Source organism: Hydra vulgaris, chromosome 09, assembly GCF_038396675.1.
Source record: "Hydra vulgaris chromosome 09, alternate assembly HydraT2T_AEP".
Lineage (NCBI taxonomy): Eukaryota > Metazoa > Cnidaria > Hydrozoa > Anthoathecata > Hydridae > Hydra > Hydra vulgaris.
This window is the reverse complement of record NC_088928.1, coordinates 24,892,321-24,919,594: the sequence shown is the minus strand read 5'-3', so window position 1 is coordinate 24,919,594 and position 27,274 is coordinate 24,892,321. Positions and strand designations below refer to the sequence as shown.

At 28.2% G+C, this 27,274-nt stretch overlaps 2 protein-coding genes across 4 annotated transcripts in view; one reads left to right on the top strand and one right to left on the bottom strand.

Moving 5' to 3' along the window:
- Nucleotides 1–1,927: 1,927 nt before the first annotated feature.
- Nucleotides 1,928–2,332, top strand: LOC136085366 (protein GVQW3-like). The gene has a single exon (XM_065806667.1). The coding sequence runs from the start codon at nucleotides 1,928–1,930 to the stop codon at nucleotides 2,330–2,332; it is 405 nt and encodes a 134-aa protein (XP_065662739.1).
- A 12,447-nt stretch (nucleotides 2,333–14,779) lies between these two features.
- The window catches only part of LOC101240955 (uncharacterized), a 28,353-nt gene continuing 15,858 nt past the window's right edge, over nucleotides 14,780–27,274 (bottom strand). For all 3 annotated transcript variants that reach the window (XM_065805127.1, XM_065805128.1, XM_065805129.1), the window contains 4 exons: nucleotides 26,050–26,751; nucleotides 25,894–25,957; nucleotides 23,716–25,662; nucleotides 14,780–19,450 (listed from right to left, as the gene is read on the bottom strand). In XM_065805127.1, the coding sequence (XP_065661199.1) occupies nucleotides 14,868–19,450; nucleotides 23,716–25,662; nucleotides 25,894–25,957; nucleotides 26,050–26,751 (7,296 nt within the window). In that variant the 3' untranslated portion in view covers nucleotides 14,780–14,867. The remainder of the gene's footprint in view (nucleotides 19,451–23,715; nucleotides 25,663–25,893; nucleotides 25,958–26,049; nucleotides 26,752–27,274) is intronic.

Below are 27,274 nucleotides of genomic sequence, written 5' to 3'. Positions count from 1 at the left end.
CATAGTTCTTTCCGGGTAATAAACATTGCATGTTTGTTTTTCGTAATGAGTAACGTTTTAAAGAATGGAATATTTGAACTCTCGTTTGTTAAGCACCTGAGAGTACTGGCTAGGCAAGCTTTTACATTTTTGAAACATTATAATTTTCTGCTTTTCTAATTTACCAACACGGGAAGCTTTTCACTACCCAATTTCTGTTGTTAAGTCTATATTTTAGGTGACAGAATTTTGTTGGAAGCTGTTGAAAAAAGAAATTTAATTCCCAAGCATTGTAAAGATATCTTGACAGGTTAGAAATGTGGACAAATGTGGTCTACCCATAACATGCTGTCATTTCCTTTGGGCACAGTTACTTTTCGCTAAAAAAAAAGTTTAATAATAAATATAAGTTCTTTAAATTCAACAGTTCAATATTGAATAAATAAACATGATCCCTTATTACTACAGGTTAGATATTTCAAGTGTCACGCTGACTTCGCATTGTATATTACACCTTAATATTGAGAGCATCCAAAAATTATGAGAAATTTAAACAATTTTTCTTTAGCTAAAAAGCTAACCATGTGTTAAGGCCATCGATTTTGTCCATATGGAATCGCGTCGGACCGCCATCGGCCAGCCGATGGTTGGAGCGAAATATTTCACTCAAACTATCGGTCCGACGCGATTCTGTATGGACAAAATTGATGGCGGTCCGATGTCGGCACCCGAACTGGACGCGATCATTAAAAAACACTACAGACTTAGATCGGCCAGCCGACGTAAATCTTTACATTAAAACTTACACCGGAATGATGTAATAAGACATGTAAAATTTCTATGAAAAATAAGATTAAGCAATAAAATATAAAACGCAAGTATAAAACAAAATTATAAATTTTTGAATAAAGTCAAAAAAAAATCCTGAATCCGCCCCTAGTAGCAGGGGCGGATTCAGGATTTTTATTGACTGTAGCAAAAATGCCATAAATATTTTTTGGTATTAAAAAAAAAAAAAAAGGTCCTCGCTTTTCACATTTGTCGACAGTAAAATAGGTACAACAGGACAGTAAAAGTAGGGGGGGGGGGGAGAATCACACACCATTTGCGCCAGCCTTGGATGTACGGTGGCTTGTAGTGGTACATGGGGTCCCCTACCACTGCTTTCTTCTTTCATCCGTTTAGAGAGGAAGAACGTTACCTGATTTACGCGACGTTAAAACTACCTAGTCAAACTGAATACTTTTAACGAAATGGTAGTTTACTTGTTTTTTATGACTTTTAATCATGACTAAAACCCTCAACGAACCCTTATCCTCAGTCGATGAAAATGAAAACAACAAATTTAATCAAAATTTGTTTAAAATTCAATTTTTTTATTTAATCAAAGTTTGTTTTAAAACACATACTTAATTTAATGGCTTACCTTATAAAATATCTGAAAATTAAAATAGACACTTCAACGATTTATATAAATTTATAAAAACAATTTATAAATATTTTCATATTTTCAAATTTTTTGGGTTGATTAAGAAGAACATTGTAAGTATTATCGAAAAAAAAAGGTTTTGCTTTTTGAGCCCATAATTTTGTATGTTTTTGATAACGTGGACAAAAGTCAAACAACAAACGAGTTCTATCTGTAGTTAACCAAGGTTTTTCATTGAATATTAAAATTAGATTTTTATCACATTTAATTGCTTCTGCTTTGCTATTTGACTTTCTTACTGATTTTAAACGAATTTGATCATATACTACTGTGATCAAAAAGTAAGGTGAATTTTTAATTTAAACTTCCCGCCTTATTCGAATCGTCCAATCTTTTTTATTTTTAAGTTGGTAGGAATGTCATTAACATTTGCGCCAAATTACATGTCAAACTCATAATTATTTTTTTTTGTTTACGCTTGTTTCTGAAGTACCAAAAGTGCATTCGGCGATTTTCACGATGTCTAATTTTGTTGAGCAAAGTAGTGCTGTTAAATTTTGTTTGCTGAATGATATTTCTGCTGCTGAAACGTATCAAATGTTGCAAAAGGCCTTCGGTGAAGAGACTATGTCTCAAAAAAATGTTTACAAGTGGTACAAAGACTTCAAAGAAGGCCGAGAACGTGTTGATGACTTGGAACGCTCCGGACGACCATCGACTTCGATTGATGATTGCCACATCAACAAAATCAAAGAATTGGTGCTTGCAAATCGTTGGTTAACCATTCGAGACCTTGTTGACATGGTTGGAATATCATTTGGGTCGGTGCAAGCGATTTTGAAGGATCATTTGGGCCTCAGAAGACTCAAATCACGTTTGGTGCCGAAACTTCTCAATTTCTTTAAAAAAAGAGCGTCGCGTTAAAACGTGTGAAGCAATGCTTTCTGACTATCAAGACGTCTACAAACAAATTATTACTGGTGATGAGACTTGGGTCTACGCATACGACTCTGAAACAACCGACCAATCGAGCGAATACCGTGAAAAAGGCGAGCCGAGACCGAAGCAACCACGTCAAAGTCGCTCAAAAATCAAGGTCATGTTGACTGTTTTCTTTGATTATTGTGGTGTCGTGCACTACGAATTCCTTCCAACTGGCCAAACTGTCAACAAGGAATATTATTTAAGCGTTATGCGACGTTTGCGTGAAGCTATTCGCAAAAAAAGACCAGAATTATGGGCCAATAACTCTTGGATTTTGTACCACGATAATGCGCCTTCGCACACAGCACTGGTTCTTTGTGAGTTTTTCGCCAAAAACTTTACCCATGTTGCTCTACAACCACCGTATTCGCCCAACTTAGCACCGTGTGACTTCTGGCTGTTCCCAAAGCTCAAGAGACCACTCCGGGGAAATCGTTTTGAGTCCATTGAAGAGATCCAACGTGAATCGGCACGCGCATTGAAGGCTATCCCTACCGAGGACTTTTCGGCATGCTTCGAAGACTGGAAAAAACGTTGGCAAAAGTGCAATGGGGCCGGGGGGGGATTATTTTGAGGAAGACGATACAGATTTGGAAGAATAAATAAAGATTTTTCATTTTATAAAAAATTCACCTTACTTTTTGATCACAGTAGTAAAAATTAGGAATTTATATGTTTACAGGTTTTCACAACATTTTCAAAATAAATTTAGAACCTTCAAATATATAACATCTTTTGCTAGATGTTTTAAAACTCGCATTAGGTAAACGTTCTATCCAACGTGTTTTCTTTTCTTTGTCTCTGGGAAATCTATAAATTTTTTAAAACGTTTTTAAATCGTTTGACCTATTCAATTGAAGAAGTCAAATCATCGATCAATGATAACTCGTAGAACAGCAAAAAACACATTTCACCCTTTTTCATAAACATAAACAAATTCCACCATTTTTATATTAAGCTAAATAAATAAACCAACAGACGGTGCTATTTAATTTAATCTTTATAATTGTAAAACCTTTTCATTTAATGTTTGCTACCCACTTTATTAAAAAAAGTTTTATTAACGGAGAGTGGATATTTTACAGAATTTCTGTCTTTGCTACACAATTTTTTTTTTGCTACAGGTTCTAGCTTGATGACTTTTAGTCACTACGTAAGACCTCCTTGTTAATAAAAAAATTGGACGTAAATAGGCTCAATATATATAAAATTATCGGGGGTATGTATAGAGTTGTTTCAAATTATGACAAATTGACTTTAGCTACAGTTGCTACAGTCCATTTGCCATTTTATTTAACTCCCAGTTCAATTTAAGTTGATACGCAGCGAAATGTTTGACATTCTTTTAAAAATTTATGGGCATGTAAGACAAAACCTGATAAAAACATGGTTTTTTCTGTGAAGCATTCTATTTTTTAAAAATGAAATATTTCCGTAACATAGTCAACTTGGCTCAGTTTTGAATAAATTTTTGAAGTGCCGCATTTTAATTACTGGTTTATCTATTTTTAATTATTATCTTATTTAAATTATTTTTCTCTTTTGTATGAAAAAAAAAAAAAAAAAAAAAAGAGAAAAAAGACTGGCTGTAGCATTTGCTACACTTGCTACAGCCTGGATCCGTTCCTGAGTAGCTACAATTCGATAGCAAATTTGTTGCAAATACATCCATACACCGTTAGTCATGTTATTCAACGTTTTTCTCAAACAAAATCGATCAAACGCAAATCTGGTGGTGGAAGAAAGGAAGGTTTTAAAGATATAAAACTAGTTAGAAAACTGATTTACAGTTTTAAGAATAACCCAAGCCTTTCACTAAGGGAGCGCTCAAAAATATATGGATTTTCTCATAGTTTAGTTGCAAAAGTTAGAAACAAACATGGTTTTCATTCTATCAAAGCACGAAAAGTGCCCAATCGTTCTGAAACTCAACAAAAAAGTGCAAGAACTCATGGCAGAAAGTTATATAACAACTTTATTTCTAAAAATTTATGTATTATTAAAGACGATGAAACCTATATCAAGTACGATCATCAACAAATTCATGGTGCTGTTTATTATATTAACAAATATAGAGGAAAAGCAGATAAGGAATTTAAATACACAAAACATGACAAATTCGCTAAAAAAACTTTGATTTGGCAAGCTATTTGCAGTTGTGGCAAAAAATCAGCACCTTATATTTCTCAGTCCACACTTTCTGGTCAAATATATGTTAAAGAATGTTTACAAAAACGCCTTATACCTCTCATTAAATCACACAATAACCTGTGTTCTGGCCTGATTTAGCTTCAATTCATTATTGTAAACTAGCTATGGAATGGTATAAAAAGAATAATGTGAAATTTGTGCCTAAAACATAAAATCCTCCATATTGCCCAGAATTGAGAGTTATTGAAAAGTACTGGGCTATTATTAAAAGAAAAATGAAAAAACAAAAAAGCTTTGCAGAAATATTAAAAAAATATTAAAATATCATTTAAAAAAGCATCAAATAGTTTTGATTCTTATTCTGTGCGCAAGCTTATGGATACCACTAAGACAAAAGCTCGAAATTTTATTAGATTTCCACAGGAATAATGAAATTTTTTTTAATGTTTGATCTTCTTATTTTATTGTATTAAAATTATTACTTGGTTCGAAATAAAAATTGAGGAGTACTTTTTTTTAATTGTTGTTTTTCTACTTTCACATTTATTTTGTGTACACGCTTTATAATAATAAAAAATTTACTTATGCTTTTAAAATTAGGAGATGCAAACCGAAATCAATATTTTCTTTGGTGTTATACTAACCATTGCATTCAACAATCTTAAAAATAATACATCAATAAAAACAAAGTATAAAATATATTCTACTATATTAACTAGAAGTATATATAATTTTGTCATAAATATAGTATTCTTATTATTATAGGAGACACTTCTTCAGAGAGCACTATGCTAAAATAGTTAAAATCTAAAGATGAGTCATATAACAAATTATTAAAACAGTCAAACATTGCAATCAAAATAAAAATTACTAATGATAATATAAATATAATATACAAAAAATAAATAGAGACACAAAGTAAAAATAAGACATATCTGAAGGAGCTAATTTTAATGTAAATTTAACACTACTTCAATGGTTAAAAATGAATCCAAAATAAGGGAAAACTATAGACATGAAAAAATAAAAGAATATAATAACTAGATGATATTGTTTATACTTGAAGTATATATAATAATAATACTAATATATATATATATATATATATATATATATATATATATATATATATATATATATATATATATATATATATCCAAAATTTCTTTTTAGCACAAAAATGTAAGTATTTTAATAAACAAGACAAACTTTTTAATTAATAAAACCATTTTATTAATTCTAAACAAAACAATACAAGTTTCGACTATCAATAGTCATCTTTAGTTCAAGTTTAATTTTTTAAATTTGTTTAAATACCTATATAGGTGATTTTTTCAATACCAATACAAAATGTAATTATCTGTGTACAAACTATTAATTTAATTTCAAAAAAACAACAAAAACTATTATAAGAATAACAAGTCATACTAGAAAACAAATAGGAAGTGACGAAAGAATAGGTTAATAAAAAAAAAAAATAATAAAAAAAAAATACATAGAAAGTAATAACTAAACAGAAAGTGTCAATTGGACATGGTTGACCTGTTTGTTCATACCAGAAACTACTTGCCATCTCAAGACACGGATAACTGAACATTATAAGAGAGACAAAAAATCACATATCTATAAACATCTCCATGGTAATGAAAATTGTTTTATGCAATTAAATGAAAAGCGTTTTTCTGTTTTGGATTCAGCATCTAATAAGTTCGAATTAAAACTTAAAGAAAGCATGTTTTTAGAATAGTTAAAACCATTTTATATATATATATATATATATATATATATATATATATATATATATATATATATATATATATATATATATATATATATATATATATATATATGTATATATATATAAATTAGTAAAAAACACTTATCTAACTTTTAACTTCTACTTTAAGTTTCACCATTGCTGGATCATCAGGAAGAGAACTCTTCCTGATGATCCAGCAATGGTGAATCTTAAAGTAGAAGATAAAAGTTAGATAAGTGTTTTTTACTAATTTATATATATATACATATATATATATATATATATATATATATATATATATATATATATATATATATATATATATATATATATATATATATATATATATATATATATATATATAACACACAAGTCTTGCTAAAATAAAAACAGGATCAAATTGTTAGTATGCATAAAAAATTAGAAATTATATTCGATAATTACGCATAAAAAACCATCTACAATATATATTCAGTAATAAAACTTGTATTTTAAATAAATATTAATATTCTAAATAATGCAATTTACTCAAAATATAATTGAGAAAACGTTAAATGCTAAACACGAAATATACTATCAACTCAATAAACACAAACTCACTGGATCAAACTCAAGACTTTTATTATACTAAACTGAGCAGACTTTTGCTTTTATACATAGATAGAACTTTCCAAAACAGACTTAAAATTAAGAATTATATTTAGTAATTACACAAAAAAAACCCGTCTACAATATATATTCAGTAATAAAACTTGTATTTTATAATAAATATTTTTATTACATATTATTTACATGAGTAATTAATTAAATTAAAACATATTTTAGGTAACTTGCCATTTCACGGATTCAAGACATAAGAAAGCAAAAAATTTTTCTTAATATTGAGTACAACCAAAGACTTTTGCATGCTAGTGTATATATATATATATATATATATATATATATATATATATATATATATATATATATATATATATATATATATATATATATATGTATATATATATATATATATAATCATTACAATCAGGGCTTGATCCTCTCAAATGCATTGTCTATAAAATGATTTTCTATAAAAACTTTTTTATACAAATACTTGTATATATTCTTAAAAAAATAATAAACTTATCAAATATCACAAACTTTATTTACTTTAAATAATTAAAATATGTATTTTGTATTAAATAAAACACCCAATTAAAAGAATCAAAATGTAACTTTATAGCTCTTTAGCATTATCAGTACAACACTAAGTTTGTAACTAACAAAAAAAAAAAAAACCACAACCTTTACTTATAATTAATTTATAATTGGTTAAATTAATTTTAATAGTTATCAAATTTAATCAAAATCAAACTAATTCAAATTAAATTAAATTTAAACAAAGTAACATGTATCATCAAAGTTATATAAAAGCTTTAAAATCTATAATGAAATAAAACTAAAATGTAACTAATTACCATTTGCTTGTGCACTACGACAATCGTAGTGCACAAGCAAATGGTAATTACAAGCAAATAAAAACTAAAAAATATTATTATTGTTATTATTATATATATTTTTAATAATATATATAATTACGAATATATATATCACGTAATTATATTTATTTAATAATATATATAACTACGATTTTTGTATATAGGGATGCATAAACAATAACTTTATTAAATTTATTGTTTATGCAACTTTGATGATATAAAAAGTAATTAAAGTCTTTAATCACTTTTTATACCATCAAAGTTTAGTTCATACTATATAAATATATTATTAGTATACTGATCAATCTTTGATTTAATAAATCTATTGATTTAAAGTTTTGTTAATTCATAAATCAATTAACCAATTGATTAATGATTTAATCAATATAAATTTACCAAATAATGTAGTAAAAAAAATTGACAATTTAAAAATTGCCATTTTTAAAATTAGAAAAAATTATACGTTCGGTTTTTTATTTATACCTAATAATAAAAAATCGAACATTATCGGTGAACGTCGGCTATATGTTTGTTAGCCGACAAATGTACTTATTTGGCGACCAACAGATGCTTAGCCTACGCTTAGACGATATAATAAATCAAGCCGACATTTAACCGATGTAACAACGTCGGTCCAACTTCGGCCCAATCTTGGCCTTACCACAGGGAACTTTTAAATTATGTCTAATATAAACATAGTGCTGAGATAAGCAAATTGAAAACAATTTTTCACCTAATAATTGTAAAGTATTTTATCAAGTTAGAGACCGTAGTCATTAAACTTGAAAAAAATACTTTAAAACAAGTGGAGGGTTGTAAAAAAACAGGTAGAGGATTATGCATTTATCCACAATTATTTAGATTTCAAGCTACTTAAATTTTGCAATGACGCAGGATTTTGAATTAAGTTATAAACAAAACATGCAAAAACGCAGTTGTAACGTCGTATAGATCGTCTTCTTGTATTAAAAAAACATTTGACAAACAAGTTTAACGTTTAATTATAAACGAAGAATTATGTGGCAAATTCTTTTACTTTGAGCGATCAGAATTTAGATTTGATTGAATATAACAAAAATAAAGACGTCAGAACTTTTTTTCAATATTTTATGTTAAAATGGTTTCATTCCTATTATAAATAACCAACTCGAATAACAAAAAGTAGTGCTACTTCAATTAATTTCAAAAACATAAAAAGTGAAACTGGAATATTTTTCACTGACATATCTAACCACTTTCCTTGAGTTGCCAGATGTTCTCCTTCCAACGAAGGAGAACCTAGTAAAAATCATTATTTTCATAGGTTTGGCATTGTATTCTCCAACTGCGAATTTGAAAACTGAAAATGTTAAAAAAATGATAATTTTTTAATTTATGAATAGAGATGGAACCAGTTTATGTCGAGTTCCCGATTCCCAGGTACCCGGCACCGAGTTCATAGGGATTGTCCATAAATTACTAACGAAAACTTTCACAATAAAACAAAACAAAAAAGATCAAAAGTTTTAATTCAAAAAAAAAAGATCAAGAGTCTTTATTCAAATAAAAGATTAAATTAGCTAATTTAATCTTTTATTAAGTTAAATGAAATTAAGTTTAATGAAAATTGTTAATTTTAATTAAGTTTAATGAAAATTAAGTTTAACGAAAATTGCATTAAATTTAATGAAAATTGCCGCGTAAAAGAGTTTAATATCTCCTACTTCTGTTTTTTAAATATATTTTGCGTTGCGTAATTTTAATGACGATCCCATATTTAAAAGAGCGGAATTAAAGCTGGTGAAATCTCTAGCAGTAAATTGTTTTTGCAAAATAACTCTGATTTATTTGCACTAATTAAGTTTACTAAATATATCAAGTTTTTTTTTAATAAAAAACTATATTTACACTCGAGGTCACAAAGTAAAATTACGCTAAATAATGTGTAAACTCGATGTTCGTAAATATTCTTTCTCCCTCAAGTTTGTTAATATTTGGAATAACTTACCGTCTGATGTCCTTAATGCCAAAAACATCAATGGTTTTAAATTAAAATTAACTCTATTAACTTCTAAAAATTCTCTTGTGAAAAAAATTCTGTCACACAATAAAAAGAAGCTATTAAAATACCCGTATAAATCAGTGTCATTTTTGCAATGTACTCTGATTGTTTTTCAAAAGTATATTTTAAAAACTATTTTAAGTGAGACTCATCTATATTGAATAAATAGGGCTTTGTGGTTATCAACTCCATAACACTCTTAGACTTATATCAAAAAGTTTATTGTTTGAAGGTTAAATTAAGAGCAATCCTGTTCACAATATTTCGACATAATTTAAAGTACCAATTAAACTAATAGTTATAGCACTTAAGGTTAACTTTTATTAAAAATCTCTTTTAAGATACCCGGTGCCGGGTACTGCAACAAAATAGCCGATTCCGGGTACCCGGTAAAATAGCCAAATTATCGGGTCCTAGGAGACCATCACTACTTATGATATGGCATTAAAGTACGTGATGAAACTTATGATAATTTTCATCACGTACTTTAATGCCACTAAAATAAATCCAAATAACAACTAAACTTATTAAAACAAAAACTCTCCAAAATTGGTGGATTATACCAAGAATCAAAAAAGTTTCCAAAAAAGGCAACGTTTATGGAGAAAATTCATTAAAAAAAAAACTAATCGTTATTTGTGACGATTACAAAACGCTAAAAAAAAGTTTTACTATAGTAGCCAATTACGAAAATACAAATATAACAAAAATTTTGAAAGACAGCAACAATAACGACAACAAATAACAAAAAGCAATATATTTACCAGAAATATAGATGTTTTACATAAGAATGTTATAAGTTACAAAAAATATATGTACAGTCTATATTCTGGATGGTTCACTCTCATATAGCTAGGCTAAATCGAGGAGAGCGACCATGAACAAAACAAAATAAAAAAAACAATGCAAATAAAATAAATAATACACACTCAGAAGGTTGCTATTAGTCAACATTCATATTTATATCTTATATATCTTCTATAGTGATATATCTTTTATCACCAGTGATTCAACTGTTGTTTCTATTTATCTTGACGTAACATGTAGTACTTTAATTTGGTTTTGAGGACATATTTTTTAATTTTGTTAAAAGTAATTGATTTTAATTTAATTTGAATTTGATTCTGGTCCATTAATGCAGAGTATTTAAAGGAATGTTTACCGTAGGATTTTGTATTATATGTTTGCACACTCAGTGCACCTTTACAAGAATTTCTGATAAGTCGACAGCTAATTGCACTGTGTAGAGTAAATTATTTATTAAATGTAGGAAGTAGTTTATTGTTTAGGCAGCTATGAATAAATAAACAATTTTCAATTTTGATTACATGTTGTATAACAAGTACTTTTAAAATTTGTAATGCGTTAAAAGATATGAATGTATGTGAATTATTTGGTAGAAATTCAATAATCCTGACTGCTTTTTTCTGCATAGTAAATAGGCAATTTACACTACTTATGTTTTGATTCCATGATAGAAGGCAATATGTGAGGTGAGAGTGAAATAAAGTAGTTTACAAGTTTTTGCACTAAAGTTTTTTCCAATTTAACTTAATTTCTTCTAATTTTTTGTGACGACTTTTAAATAATATTAAATAAATTCAGTTTTTTTGAAGTTAAGGGAAATTTTGTTAGCACTTAGCCAGTTGCATAGTTTTTAAGGTCATAGTTAACATATTTGTTGATTTTTTTTATAGACTTATTAAAATAAAGAAGTTCTGTGTCATACGCAAAGAGTTGAACTCTTTTGAAAATTTTAAAGCTTTAGACATATCATTTATATAAATAAGAAACAGCAACAGTAGAAACAGGACAGATCCTGAGGAACACCTACTTTGATATCGTTCAGGTTTGAGCTCACCCCACTAATGGATACTAATTGAGTTTATTAGTAAAGAAAGATTTGAACTAGGAATTTGAAACTCCTCTAATACCATAGTAGGATAGCTTATGAAGTAGAATGTCAACATCTACATTATCAAATGCCTTTTGAAGGTCGATAAAAACACCACATCAAAAAAAAGTCTTCATCCAGATAATCTTTTATTTTTTCTGTTCAAGGGCGGGTTTTGTCACTCGCCAAGGAGGGGGCTAAAATGGTCTTAGAAAAAAAAAAAAGGTCCGCATATTTTCCTTTATAAGTAACTCTCTTTTTTAATTTTTTGTCCTTTAGTGTAATAATCAAGTTCATATACGTATAATAGTCAATTTCATTCGTCAGTATAATAGTCCAATTTTGTACAATAATCAATTTACAAAAAAAAATTTCTGAAAAAAAGGAGGGGGGGGCTACTATCCCAATGGCACCCCCTTCCCCCAAAACCCTCTACTGTTTCTGTTAGACTTAGTAAAGCAAGTGATGTAGAGTAGTTTGTTCGAATGTGCAAATTGCAATTCAAAAAACAGTTTATTTTCATTGCAGAATTCGTATAAGCGGTTAAACATTAGCCTTTCAAGAATTTTATCAATGTTGGAGAAGAGGGAAATTGGCCTATAGTTTTGAATGTAAATAGTTTTGAATCAATTTTAAAAATAGGTATAACTTTGGCAGTTTTTAAGTTTTCTAGTAAAATACCATTTAAGAAAGCGATATTAAAAATGTTAGAAAGAATTCTTGAAAGTTCCGTTTTTAATAGTTTTAGAACTTTAAAAGAGATAATGGCAGAAAAAGTATGAATATTAGTTGTTTTCCAAATAATTATAAACGACTGTTAAATTTTTGACGACGCTTTCAATTCTAATTAGTTTAACTAAGCATTTGTTAGCACATGTCCAAGACACCAAAAAGCTCCTCAAAACTAAAATTTACCCGACTGATTTGTGTCAAATACCCGACTAGCTAACAAAATTCGTAAAAAAACCCGACTATAACTTGAAAATTACCTTCTCGGAGGGTCGGGTACAACCCCACAACTCACCCGTAAAATTGCCTCTGAATGTAGTAATTAAATTAATATCTTGATTAAAAATCAAGTTTTGTATATATTTAGGCTGTCTTGAGAACAAGGAATCTTTTCTAATAATACATATAGAGCAATGAATCTTTCCTGATAAAGTTAAAGTTGCAAAGTTAATACCAATACTAAAATCAGGAGATGGCACTTGACAGACCTATTTCCGTATTACCACTTTTTTAAAGTTTATTAGAACACATGTATAAAAGATTGCATTACCTTTTAGATGCAAACAATATTCTTTAAGCAAGCAATAAGCAATTTAGATTTAAAAAAAGGCATTCTACTGATCAACTATTCATCTTGTTGATAATACATTTAAATTGTCTAAATCATTTGATGAAAATAAATATATATTAGGTCTAATCTCAGTAAGGCTTTTGACATCCGATCATTGCATTTTATTTATATAACTATAAAACTATAGTATAAAACATCTAATTTTCGTGGTTTAAAAGCTTTATTTGTCAAATAAAAAGCAACACATTTCTTACAATAAAAAGCAACACATTTCTTACAATAAAAAGCAACACATTTCTTACAATAAAAAGCAACACATTTCTTACAATAAAAAACACATTCCTTACAATGATGGTAAAACGACTAATATAAGTATAACATATGGGGTTTCTTATCTATTGGGACCACTCCTATAACTCATTTATATTAATGATTTAAGAGCAACTTTCTATAAAAATCAGGCAGTGCTCAATAGTGACCCTCTTCAAAATTGCTATTTTTTTAAATTAAATTGATTGTATTCATACTAAAGATAAATTCCAAAATATATTTTTGTTTACTACATATTGAACTAAAAAATACTTTTTATATTTTAAGTTGTTTCTTTGTGTTCGAGTTCAGTTTTATTTATCTTTTTCAAATCTGCTGAACTTAACCTCTGACAAAGTGACACAATTAGCTAGGTTTTAGAAAGATTTGTTGTTTTTTTTCAGTTTTTTGAATGAAACTAAAAAAAAATTATTAGGTCTATGTTAGCAATTTGTCCTAAGTTTATACGCATAAAAAAAGACAATTGATAATTGTAAAACTTTTTATTTCACTCAGATTTAAATTCTTACTAACTTACTCGATTATCGATATATAATATCGAGTATTACTCAATTTATCGATAAGTAAAAAAACTTATCTTTTCTCAAAATTCGCCGAATTTGCAAAATTTTGCCAAGTACCATAAAGTTTGAAAATAATATTTTATCAAAATGAATCTAAGCAACATAAAAATTGTAACAATCAACACTCCGCATACCTCTGAGTGAATACCGTTGCGGTCAGATTTTAATAAGTGACGTTTTTACTTTAACCAACATTTAAGTAAATATGCATACAAGTTTAGTAACCCCCACTTCAACAATGCGTTGCATCCAGGGCCGGCACGAGTAGGTGTCACATGGGAGGGGAGGGGTGCCATTTCAATTTTGCCGACTAACAAAAAAAAAAGTTCTCGTTTTTTAAATTTTGCCGACTGCCTTATCGACATTTGCCGACTAACTTGTCTAAAGGGTCTACCTTTGCCAACTGACTTATCAAAAAGGGTCAAATTTGCCGACTAAATGAACAAAAAAACATCGATGGGGGGAGGGAAGGGAATCATACACCCCCTACCCATCGCGCCGGCCTTGGTTGCATCAGTTCATTTTTATTCAGAAATGCCTTAGCTAAAGATTATTTGAAATTTAAAGTGGGTGCGTAATAATAATAGCTAATGTGCAAAATTTAATTCTCTCCGTCTGTTAAGATAAGACTACTTTTGTTAGATAACCATACACCCTATTGTGATTGTTTATGTATATTATTTTAACAATATCATTTAAGTTTTAAGTATATACTTTTTATTTAAGTATTTACTTTTTATTAACTTATCTTTCTTATTTAATAAAGGTATTCAATCTAACAAAATAAATATAAATAAATATGACGCCATTTACATATTGATGTTATAACTTTTTTAATAGACGCGTAATTCAAATTAAAAATAGGTAATTTAGAAGATTTGAAAGTCATTGATCACTATGATTTCCATACGATATCAAGAAACAAACAATAAAAAATATTTACATAATATAATTTGTCAAAGAGGATGAAATTTTTCCATGTGAGCTAAGAATATTTCTCTTCTAATGAAAGTCTCGTCGCATTTAACACATTTATTTATAATTTGTTCGATAACATCCGATTTTTCTGCGTCTTCTGTATTTACCTGCATTTTGGTCATGAATATATCGGTGTTAACACATTTTACCTTGCCACAGTTTTCGTGGTGATTAGATACACTTTCATGACTGTTAAGAATGTGCTTTTTAAGAACATCGTTAGAGTCAAAGTAAAAGTTACAGGTGGAGCACTTGAATTCAGTTAACTTTTTATGAACGATCACATGAGACACGCATAACTCGACATCGTTAAATTCTAACATACATAGTCCGCATTCAAACTTATCACAGTTGTGGTATTCACTTTGGTGTTTTATTAAATCTAATTGAGTGTAAAAAAATTTATTACATGTTTTACAGCACAGATCTGAATTTTTTTCCATATGAGTAACAGAATAATGGTTATGTAAATTAATTAAAGTTTCAAATGTTTTATTGCATAAGTAGCAGATAAGACCTTTTTCATCAATACTATTTCCGTGAATTTTTTGGAAATGCTTTTCGTACATGGTTGTCGTAGGAAATCTTTGATCGCATAATTTGCATTCGACTCGCAATGCGTGTGGATGTTCTTTGGCAGTGTGTTCATCAAGACTGTGCCTAGTCGAATACTTGCACAATTTACAGAACTTTTTTTTGTTCTCAAGTTTTATGCTTGAATCCTCATCATGAGCAACATGCATATGCCACTTTAAATCATAATGCGGAATTAAACTGCTGCAAACACAGCATCTTAGTTTATTAAAATATTCTTTTTTTTTTGAAAAACCTTTACGGTGATTTTTTTTGTGAAGATCTAGCTGAGGCTGCGAGGCTAATAAAACGCCACACCATTTACAAGGATATTTTGCTTCTTTCCGTTCATCGGTATTGCAATGTGCAGTTTTCAAGTGAACAAATTCCGTAGCAGCTTTAACATTGTTCGCATTATCATTATGTAACGAAAGTAAACGATTTGATAAAATTGGTAATTTTACGTCACGAATAGTTTTCATTAGGTCTGCTATGTTGCTTTTTTCGGGTGTTACTTTTCTTTTCTTTCGACCTTTTAAAAAGTTTTCAACATTAGGGTTAATGCTTCTTTTTCTACCACTCGACCTTTTTTCTTCATTTTCTGATGAAATACATGAGTTATTTTCAATTATATCAAGCTTTGAGGATGTTATCTGTTCTAGTGTTTTTGGATTCTTTGATTTGAAATCTCGATTTATAAAAGAAGAACTCAGCTCCAAATCTTTTGTATACAGACTTTTATGTTTGGTTAATAAATGATCTTTAAGGGTTAAGGTTTCGTTGGATGCAAAACCACAAAACAAGCACAGATAGGGACAAACTATGTTGCGACCTTTATGTGTTTTCATGTGATGAGTTAACTCTAACTCTGATAAGAAATTTAATTGGCATAATGCACATTTAGTTTCTTTATTCTGTGATGATAAAATATTTGAACTTGTAAAATTATTACTTTCACCCTCTGAAGAACTTTCAACAATCTCCTCATCGGTTACTTCTTCTATTTCGCTATCGCTGTCAATTTTACAAAAACTAATTTTATTACTTTTCTGATTAGAAATGGATAAAATTGAAGTATCAGATTTCATATCTAATTGATTGTTTGAAGTAGATGATTTATCACTTTTCATATCTAAATGATTGTTTGAAGTAGGTGATTTATCACTTTTCATATCTAAATGATTGTTTGAAGTAGATGATTTATCACTTTTCATATCTAAATGATTGTTTGAAGTAGGTGATTTATCACTTTTCATATCTAAATGATTGTTTGAAGTAGATGATTTATCACTTTTCATATCTAAATGATTGTTTGAAGTAGGTGATTTATCACTTTTCATATCTAAATGATTGTTTGAAGTAGGTGATTTATCACTTTTCATATCTAAATGATTGTTTGAAGTAGATGATTTAATATCTAAATGATGATCGTTTGAAGTAGCTGATTTATCACTTTGAATGTCGAAATGTGGTAACTCTTCTATATAATTGGCCTTAGAAACGGTTTCAATAATTTTAACACTCTGGACAACATCATTTTCTAAAATAGATTTTTCTGTCTTAATTTGTTTTTTTTTATTTACTTTTGGATATTTATTCAGCTCATTTTCATAGAGCCACGGGTGAGATGTTCGATAATGCGATAAATAGGAACTTAACTGAAAGTAACCACGGTTGCAAACGGCGCATGTGTAAGGATAGGGCATAACAATAGGTTGATTAAAAAAATTTTTAGATTTATTTTTAAGAAGTGTATTAATTATCTCTGCATCCTTTTTACCAGAGTTTAGAAGGTCTTTATTGATTTGAGTAACTTTGTTGTTTTCAGAATCTGTTTCAGCTTTTACAGTTTTACATTTAAATTGACCGTATTGATCAACAACTCGAGAGTGTTTAAGCTTTAAATGCATCATTAAAGAGGTTTTTCGAACAAGGGAAGAGCAGAGCGCACAGCAAACATCACGACTTTGGTAATCAATTAAAATACCACTTGGATGATCTATGTGCTTCAGAAGATGACTTTTAAGTTCTTCAAAGGATGGAAATTTCCAACTGCAAAATTTACAAACATTATTAGAGCCGTCAGCAAGTATTAAAACAACGCGTAAATTTCTTTCTCTTTTATCTTCTAATGATTCTTGTTGTGGCTCTCCATCGCTGCATAACTGCTTTTTATTAAGTTTTGTAGAATTACTAATTTTACCATTCTCTTGTTTATTACCAACAACTTTACTGCTTTTTTTAACATATACATTAGAACACATGTCTCTATAGGAGTCTTTCCTTGCAAAGCGTTTTCTTTTACATGATTCTTTAATTGGTTTACTTTTATGAATTTCTTTCGCTAGGTCTTCTACCTTTTCTTTATTTTTTTGAGCATCAAGACTGTTCATTGCGACATTTTCATTTTCATTAATTTTGATTGATGAATTACTTTGGGAAACTCTATTTTGGTTTGATCGTTCAGTTGACACATTTTCATAAGTTTTGTTATTGGAAGAATTTTTTTTGTCATTTGCATTTTTGTTTAACACTTTATTACTTTTAATGTTAATCTTGTTAGTAATATCTTCAACTTCTTCTGAGTCGAAATCGTTACTGTGTGCTCTGATATCTGACAAACTACTATTAGTTGTCAAATCTATGCTAGTAATGGCAACAGACTTGTTTAAAAAATTATTTTTTTCTTCGCAGTTTTTAGTCTTTTTAAAATCTATTGAAAGATTTTTACAAGTCGGCAAACCAATCTTTCCAAACTTCCAATCAAATATTTTTCTTAAATTGTATAAATCAGCCAACTGCCAGTCAATATAAGGAAAAAAATTTTCTTTCCCTTTTTCACTAGTATCATTTTTTGTATCATAATAACGTTTAGTTACCGATGAGGTATTGATTGCTTTTTTTAATAATTTCATTTTTATGTCATTGAATTTTTTAGATGATGTGTGATTTACCAATTCTTCTTCAGTACCAAATACTTCATAACAAATTTTGCACTTGAAAAAATCATCTTTATCTTCTTCTAGAGAGGTATTGACTTTAATAAAATCCTCACAAAAGTTCATATTTTTATCAAAATGGCTTTTTAAATGTGTCTCTAAGTCAGAACTGTTATCAAATTTTCCATTACATAATAAGCAAAAAAGCACCCTTGGGATAGGGTGCATTTTAATGTGTACAATAAATGTCAACTCTCCTTCAACATTTTTACGACAAACATAGCAATTAAACAAACGATCATCTTCAAGAATATCTCTCTTCACTTTAGGTGTAATGCTAAACAATGGTTGGTCAATGGTTTCATCAGGAAAAAGTTTGTGAAAATTGTCAGACCTGGAATCTTCCTGAACCTCAACAATTATTTTACCATTTTCGTCTCTTGGAATATTCAGTTCTAAAACATGGAGTTGTGAGTGAAAATATAGATCATCAAAAGAGTGCAACATACGACGACAACACTCACAAAAAAAGCATTTGTGAAAAGTGTAAACATGAATTTTAAGCTCTTCTAAAGTAACAAAAAGTTTACCACAAGCATTACAAACTTCAGTTTTTACTTCTATATGAATAAACATATGTTGCAATAAAGATAAGTTATCGTTAAAAATTCCTAAACAGCATGTACAACAATTGGTCCCACGAAAATGAGCCACAGTTTCAGCTTTTTCAAAATAATCCGATACCCACAACACATCGGTCAAATTGTGGTCATTCGATATATGTTTAAGGATCTCTTTTGTATTCATACAAAGTTTAGAACAGATAGAACATCTAAGCTTAAATACAACACCATGAGATTGCAAACAATGATGAAGAAAGCTTGATTCATTATTAAAACATTTATGACATTCTGGGCAGTTCCTGTCATTCAAGGAAACTCCTTTCCATTTATTTATTGATTTGTCTTTGCATACATGCAACATGTGATTTTTTAATGTTTCTGCATGAAAAAATACTAACAAACAACTCTGACATTTAAAATCTGATTCTAAAATTAAAAATACATTTATAAAAAGTATTGAATGAACAATAAAAAAATATGAACTAAGAAAACAAAATTAAAAAACTAAAAACAGAAATTTTTAAAAGTTCTTTTTTAGTTATATTATTATGAATTTCAATTTTTATTATATAACATCATATCAACTTTATCATCTTTCATTTTATTTTGCTCACAAAAAGCCTGGGTTTGTTGTTATGGTTATAGGTATGTTTATGAGTACATATTTAGGGTAATACTAATCAAGCCGTAATGTTTCAGTGACTTGTTTTATGTGCCAGAAGTTTTTTAACAATCAATACATTTATAGAACCAAACAGTAATATTGCAGTGACAAACATTTATCTAATGTGCAAGTAGTTCTATAACAAATCTGTTTCCCTTGTAGCATTATGTTCAACATGTTTCTTTGAAGCAGACTTATTATCAAGAATTGTTTTGAATTTAATAAAATAACGTTACAACTAAAAATCTGGACAAACTTTATAGCTTCAATTTATATGTCTAACAATGTTTTAATAAACTTATAATTCTGTCTATTATATTGCAAATTTATTCCTCTACAATATACCATAGTCTTTTTTTTCAGAACCTAATTAAAAATGTCTAAAAGATTGAAAAACCAAGAGGCACTTTGTAAACAAGTGAACACTTTTCTGGATTTGCATCCAGAAAAGAACAAAATGTTTGTTGTTAATCATTTTTGAATGGAAAATGTCCCAAAATCAACCATGTATGATATACTGCAACAAAAGGAGACCAATATAGGATCAGAAAGAAAAGTTGGAAGTGGTTGGACTGCAAAAAAAATGCCTAAAAAAATTAAATGCCTAAAAAAATTAATTAATAAGAAAGATGACATTTCCTAGCATAGCTTAGCCAAAACATTCAATGTTTATTTTTAAAAATGTATATCCAAAATTAAGATAAGACGAGCATTGGATATCGTAAAAAAACTAAAGTGCCAAAAATAAAATTTGGCTCAGAAAGCTGCTGTGCATCCTAAGTGTTGAAAATTAGTTATCCGGAACTTATCCGGAAAAAATTTGTGATAACTGACAACGAATTGTATTTTCCTTTGTGCAACACACAGCTCTCTGGCAACATAGGATATTATACTTCTGATCCCGATGCAACTCCTAATGAGGTCAAGCTCATAATAAAAAGCAAATATGAGCCAAAATTATTAGTTTGGATAGCTTTGTCAGAGAAAGGGATTTTAAAGCATTACATCATCCTTAGGTTCAAGCAGTCAACAAGGATGTGCGCATTTTCAAATGCCTAGTTAAATTAAAGAAGTTCATCAACAAGGTTCATAAAAACAACAAAATTGTGTTCTGGCCTAATCTAGCCTCTGCACACTATTCAAACAAAGTACGAGATTACCTAAAAGGTGAAAATATTGAATATATGCCGAGAGACATACCCCTGCTAATGACCGAGGATTTTTGGAGTGAAATTAAAAGATTGATTTATTCAGACAATTGGCATGCTAAAAATCTCCGCCAACTAAGAATTTGAATAGAGTATTGTATGAAAAAAATTAATCAAAAACACGTAAATAGGCTTGATGTGAGTACCTTTACAAGAGTTGACCATGTTTGGCGAAATGCAATGATAAAAAAATTTTATTTTTATTTTGTAAAATACAAATTTTTTGTTAATTTGCTTTTTTAATTTAAAAAATTGGTAACTTTGTTCAAGAGATATTTGTTTGTCTGGATTTTTAGTTGTAAAATGTTATATCAGTGCTGGAAATATTTAAAGGTTGCTGATCAACACTGATTGGCTGAAATGAAAAATATTGAAAAGAAGACAATCAAATTTAATTTGCGATTTTCACCTAAATATTATAAATGCAGCATTTTATGCATTACACATTTTGAGTTTACATAATATTTTATAGGGTCATACTTTTATAAAGCTTGATAAAAAAACACTGATTTAAAAAAAATAATTATTTAATAATAATCTTTTAATAAAATACAACATAAATTTTTATACTTTGCTTTTAACTCTTAATAAATCTTCTCTGTACAACAGTTTTAGTAAATTGTTTTGAATCGCCCAAAAAAAATGATAATTTTTTAAAAAATTGATAAGTAAAAAGTATAGTTTTACTTTTTTCTCAGAATAAATTAATTCTTTACTTTTGGCTAAAACACCCTACTGTGTGCCATAAAGACCACCAGGATGAACTCCATCTCTAATTTTATATCATATAATAGATGCTGCTTAAATAGGTTATTTTTTGTATCAGAGAAATTTAAAGTAGATTAAAAGTATAAAAAAAAAAAGCAAAAAAAAAACTTACATTTTTTAATACCCTATTATCTCCTTAGAAGTGACAAAGTTTTAAGTTTACAATAACCCTTTGAAAACAACAATTTTTTACAATTCTAAACTTAAAGTGATTTAAATTTGTAATACACCAAAGCTACCTTTGATGTAGTAGAAATTTAAATCAATTTAAGCATAGAACACCTAACAGTTATAATAAGTTAAAAAACAATAAATGCAACAAAAACATTAGCATAACTACTTATATATTATAATATTTACAAAACCTGTCCACACAAAAAGCTGCAGTAGCAGATTTCAATTGTTTACTATAACCTGTATGTCTAATACTTCACTTATTTCAAAACTAATTTGATTTAAAGATGCTTTGAACAGCCTCTTCTGTCTGTTCAGCATATGATCTTAGAGAACAAATAAATTTCACAAATGGGAGAACATGACAAACAACTATATACACTTTCCATGTAACATTCAGCTCTGCATTTAAATGTATTTTTGCATACTTCGGTAGGTCAGACAGTGATACTTTGAACTTTTCAATAACTGAAGAACATTGCTGTCTAATTTTTGTCCAAATGTGCACTCTTTAACCTTTATAATTTTCTGAGGCAATAAACAAAGGTATTAGATTAGTTTGAGTTGCTAACACATCTCTCTCTAAAATATCTACTTTTTCAAGAAGTTTTGTGGCATTGTTGCCATCAAAGCCTATCCCATGATAACTTTGAAGTAAGATATAATGATCTTTAAGCCAATTCATAAACAGAGGCCAATGATCTCAAAGTTGTGTCACAATCTCCATTTTATGGAGATTGTGAGGCAACTCAAAAAATCAAGCAAAAAAAATGATGAAATTTAGGTGGTGGAACTAGTGATAAATTTCATCATCAGTAGACAATCCCAGATTTTTACGCAGACTTGATATAAATTTTTTTGATTGATTTTTTGTTAATTCCAGTACAGAAGTTAATTCCAGCACTGTTTGGAATAATATCTGATGGAAAGATTTTGCTAAAAGATTTATTATCTTTAGTTCCAACATTTAAAGTTAACGGATTCCCACCTTAAAAACAAAGCATATTTAAATTATATACTTTTCCATAACTTAAATTTACAATTCAAATGTTTAAAAAAGTTCAAAAATGTTTAAAAAAGCAATCAAAATGATTGTTTAATTATATGCCTTTAAAACCAATATGAACATATATAACAACAATAAAAACTTATATACCTGTAGATACTTCATGGCCCACTGTGACCCTCTAATATAAAAGTAAAAGTTTTTTTTTCTTAGCTGGTAATTTTTTCCTGGCGTTTTTTGTCTTTACAAAAAAAAATTGCAATTAAAAAGAGGTAACAGATGGAAATATCATTTTTGTTAAAAAACTATTGATGATTTAAAATAATATGAAAAGACCTTTCTTAGAAAAAATTAAAAAGTTTTACTTTTTTTCTTTGCCGGTGGATTGAGATACTAATTTCTTATAAATAAAGTAAATTAAAAAATTAAATGATATTGCCTGCTGTATTTAGTCTGCCTCTATTTTGTAATAATAATTTATTTTTATAATTTCTATTTAATCAATTTCAACACTTAGGATTGAAAACTTTTACATCTTTTTTATGTTTAATGATCCCAAACTTTTGAGTTTATTAAACAATTTAAGCAAAAGCAAAAAACTGTTTTGTTTAAATTCTTTATTATTTGGACTTTTATCTGGAAAAGAAATGTTAACATTTCTAGTTATTATTTTAAATTTATTTTATCTATTCAACTTTTTCTTTATTTAACTTTACTGAGTATAATAATCATTTTTTAACATTAAAAAAAAAAAAAAATACACAAATACAAAAAAAAATTAAAAAACTTTTTAAACTAGAATTAAGTTGATCCATTGTTAAAAAAAATTAAAAAAAAAAAAATGATTGAAAATATTAAAAAAAAAAATTACCTAGTTTATCAGAAGGAAGTAATTTTTTGTGATAAATTTTATCCAGTACTACTTCATCAGCATCGTTTTGAATTTCATTGACCCAGTGTTCCATTTTCGATCCCCAAGTTTTTTTATGTTGTTCTTTAAAATGTTTCACTAACTTAAACTTACTTAAAACTTTCAAATTACAAAAAAAACATTCAAAAATGGCTGCAGAATGTGTTGCACAGTGGGCTTGAATACTTTGGTCAATTTTCTTTTTACAAATTAAGCAAGCCCAGTCAATTTGAACTAATTTTGAAACTCTATTAGTTTCTGTGCATTTATGATTACGAAAGCGCTGCTCTGTAAAAAAAGGTAAATCACAATGAAGACAAACAATAACTGCTGGATTTTTAGATTGTTCAGTGGCAATAAGATTTTTCTTGGTTTGATTACTATTTTCAATATCTTTCTGATTCATAAGTAAATTTTGATTTTGATCCAAGATACATTTACCATGATCAATGTTATGATTGTTCAAACCAATCTCATTTTGAAAAACTAAGTTACAGTTCTTGCATGGATAAAAACAGTTCGTATTCCAATTGTGAATGCTTTTAAAATGTTCAAGAATTAGATGACTCTGATGCTCTGATAAACAACTAAAACATTTCAAATTACTTTTTGGCTGATTAGTTGAAGTATCAGCCTCTACAACCCTCTTTGCTATTAGCTCTAACCCCAGCTCACTCTCTACTATTTTTAAAACATATTTACCAAAACCAGGTATTTCACATAGACCAAAAGTTTCTGGCAACAATTTTTTAATATCACTTGAACTTAATGATATAGTTACAGTTTGTCCAACAGAATCATTTATTGTAGCAGGCTTCAGAGGTTTTTGTAACTTTACTTGTTTTTTATGTGTCTTTAAATGGTTTATAAGCAAAGACTGAGAGCTAAATTCAGGAGAAAGAACACTACTTTCATCACAAACAAAACACTTAAAAGACTTAACACACTTTTCAACATGTTTACTCATCAAACAGCGATTGTAACATTTAAAGGGACAACGAGAACAGAAAAGCCCTCTTTTTAAATGGAAAACTTTATTGTGAGTACAGGAAATGTGAGGAGACAACAAAAATTTATTGCATTTAGAACAATGATATACTGCATGTCTAGAATTTTGTGTTGAGCTTTCTATTTTGTTAGTCGTCTTATTAAATGGTTTTAATAATGATACAAGACTATCCTTAAAACATGTGGTCATATGGGTTCTAAGCATATCCAGTGAGTTAAAGGTCTGTTTACAACAAACACAATGACCACTGTTTTTAATCATTACACATTCATTACTGTTGATGTGTTTGTAGAATGATTCTGGATTTTTAAAACCTATAATACAAGTAATGCAAACTGATTTTTTAAGCTTACTTTTATTAGTAAATCGATGCATAAAAATGGCATTAAACCGTCTTTTCTTTGCCAAAGTATTTTGATTGCAACTATTTATATTTTCTTCTGGACATAAGACTAATGATTCTTTGTGATCAAAAATAAGTGCTTTATGAAGAGCGGTATGCTTTTCCAAAAAAAATTCACTTGAAAATTGCTTTCGACAAATAATACATTTGTACAGCACTTCAGTATTACCAGAATATTTTCGAGTATGTCTTCTGAGAGAAAAAAAACCTTTACATATTTTTTTACTTTTCTTTACTTGGTTTGTGTGACTTTGGGCATGAAACATAAAATCTTTTTTTTTTGAAAATAATTTAAAACAATGTGAACATATGTGATTTGTCTTTTCATGATTTATTATGTGCTTTATCAGTTTCTTTTTATTGCATATTCTAAGATTACATATTGGACACAAGCGTTTCAAAGATAAATGATTATGTAATGCATATTGTTGAGAGTTGTAAAACATGGAACAATGTTGGCACTGAATTTTTGTCTTGGTGTCTAACCTTGTTATCTCTAAAAAAAAAAAAATTATTACATAAATTAATTAGTTTAATATATATTTAAATAACTAATAAAAAACACTATTAGTAAAAAGTTATTAAAAATAATTAATATTAATACAATTAACAGAAATATTTAACAACAAAAAATAAACAATAAAAATAACAAATAAAAAAAATTATTTAATATTTATCTATTAATTCATTTTCAAGTAAACAGTCTTAAAAAAAATAATCAAAAAACCTTCAAAATTTGTTGTTAATTTAGCTGCATGGTTTGTCCCTAAGCTACTTTCATGGTGTGAATCCTGTTCAAAATCAAATTTATTAAAATATTTATTAAATAAATTTTTATTTATCAAATAAATTTGAAGAAGCATATAATTTCTATTAAAGTTACCTTTAAAACAGCAGCATGCGAGCCATTTTCTTTACATAATTTGTTTAACAAAACAACTTGAACTGGAACATAGTTAAGATAACTTTGGGAGCATGTTATTGTATTAGGATTCATTGTCTGAGTCACACTATTAACTTTTTGGTTTATCTGAGTGACTTGAACAGTATGAGGATTATCAAAAGACTTAGTAAGAAGTGAGCTTGATTGAGGAGAAGATACCTTTTTCAATGTATTTATGCTAGTTGATTTTTTTCTCTGTGAATATAGGTTTTTTTTGCACTTAACAATATTAATATCAGTAACAGTCTTTTTATGGAGTTTTTCATTTTTAGAAGAAATAGGTTGCTGGAAAAAAATATCTACAGAACAATCTGCTCGTAATGATGACATTTTAAAGCTTTCTGAGCATGAATTACTTTTATCTAAATCTGTCATTGTAAAACATTTATTACTTTCATTCAAAATTAGACTTGATTCTACCTCATCTAGAGCTGTAATACTAGTGTGATTATCTGGTAACTTTTCTATAGAAGTTAGGAAAGCAGGATTTTGTCCCATGTTTTCTTTACTTGAACTTTCAAAATCTCTTTTTGTTTCAAGATATTGTGTCAACAATGATTTAGTCTTTGAACTAGACAGTAACTCGGTTTTTTCATCCCACGTTGTACCAGTCCAGAGAATTTGGTAATAAGACTTCCCATCCTAACATACAAAAAAACAAAATAATAAAAATAAAATAAAATTTTTTTTACACAGTTAGGGGCAATGTTATAAAACTTTTTATTGGCGTAAAATGCTACTGGCGGTAAAATTTACTGGCGTAAATGATTTTTTTCAATGTTATAAAATATTTTTTTAAATTACCGGCGATAAACTTTCTACAACCGAAATGTTTACAGTTAAAAAATGTTCCGGAGGATCAACCAACAGAATATTTTTTTTGAAGATCCAAAGATGAATACTTAGTTGCAGAAACCTGTGGTTCAGAACTTTTCAAAGTACTTACCTTGAGTTGAAAGCATATTACAGATTGATTGATTTTAATTAAGTGCACATTTCTCAATAAATTTTAATTGCAAGCGATTTCATTGTTAATATTTTTCTATTAAATTTGTCATGTAAGAAATTTAACTCATTCTCAAAATTTAAAACTTCTCTCTTTAACTACTTTTTAGAAAAATATTGCTTATAAATTTCATAATTTCATTCAACTTATTATTTATTT

Coding starts and splice junctions, on each gene's coding strand:
- LOC136085366 (XM_065806667.1), top strand. CDS start 1,928: ATGTCTAATTTTGTTGAGCAAAGTAGTGCTGTTAAATTTTGTTTGCTG.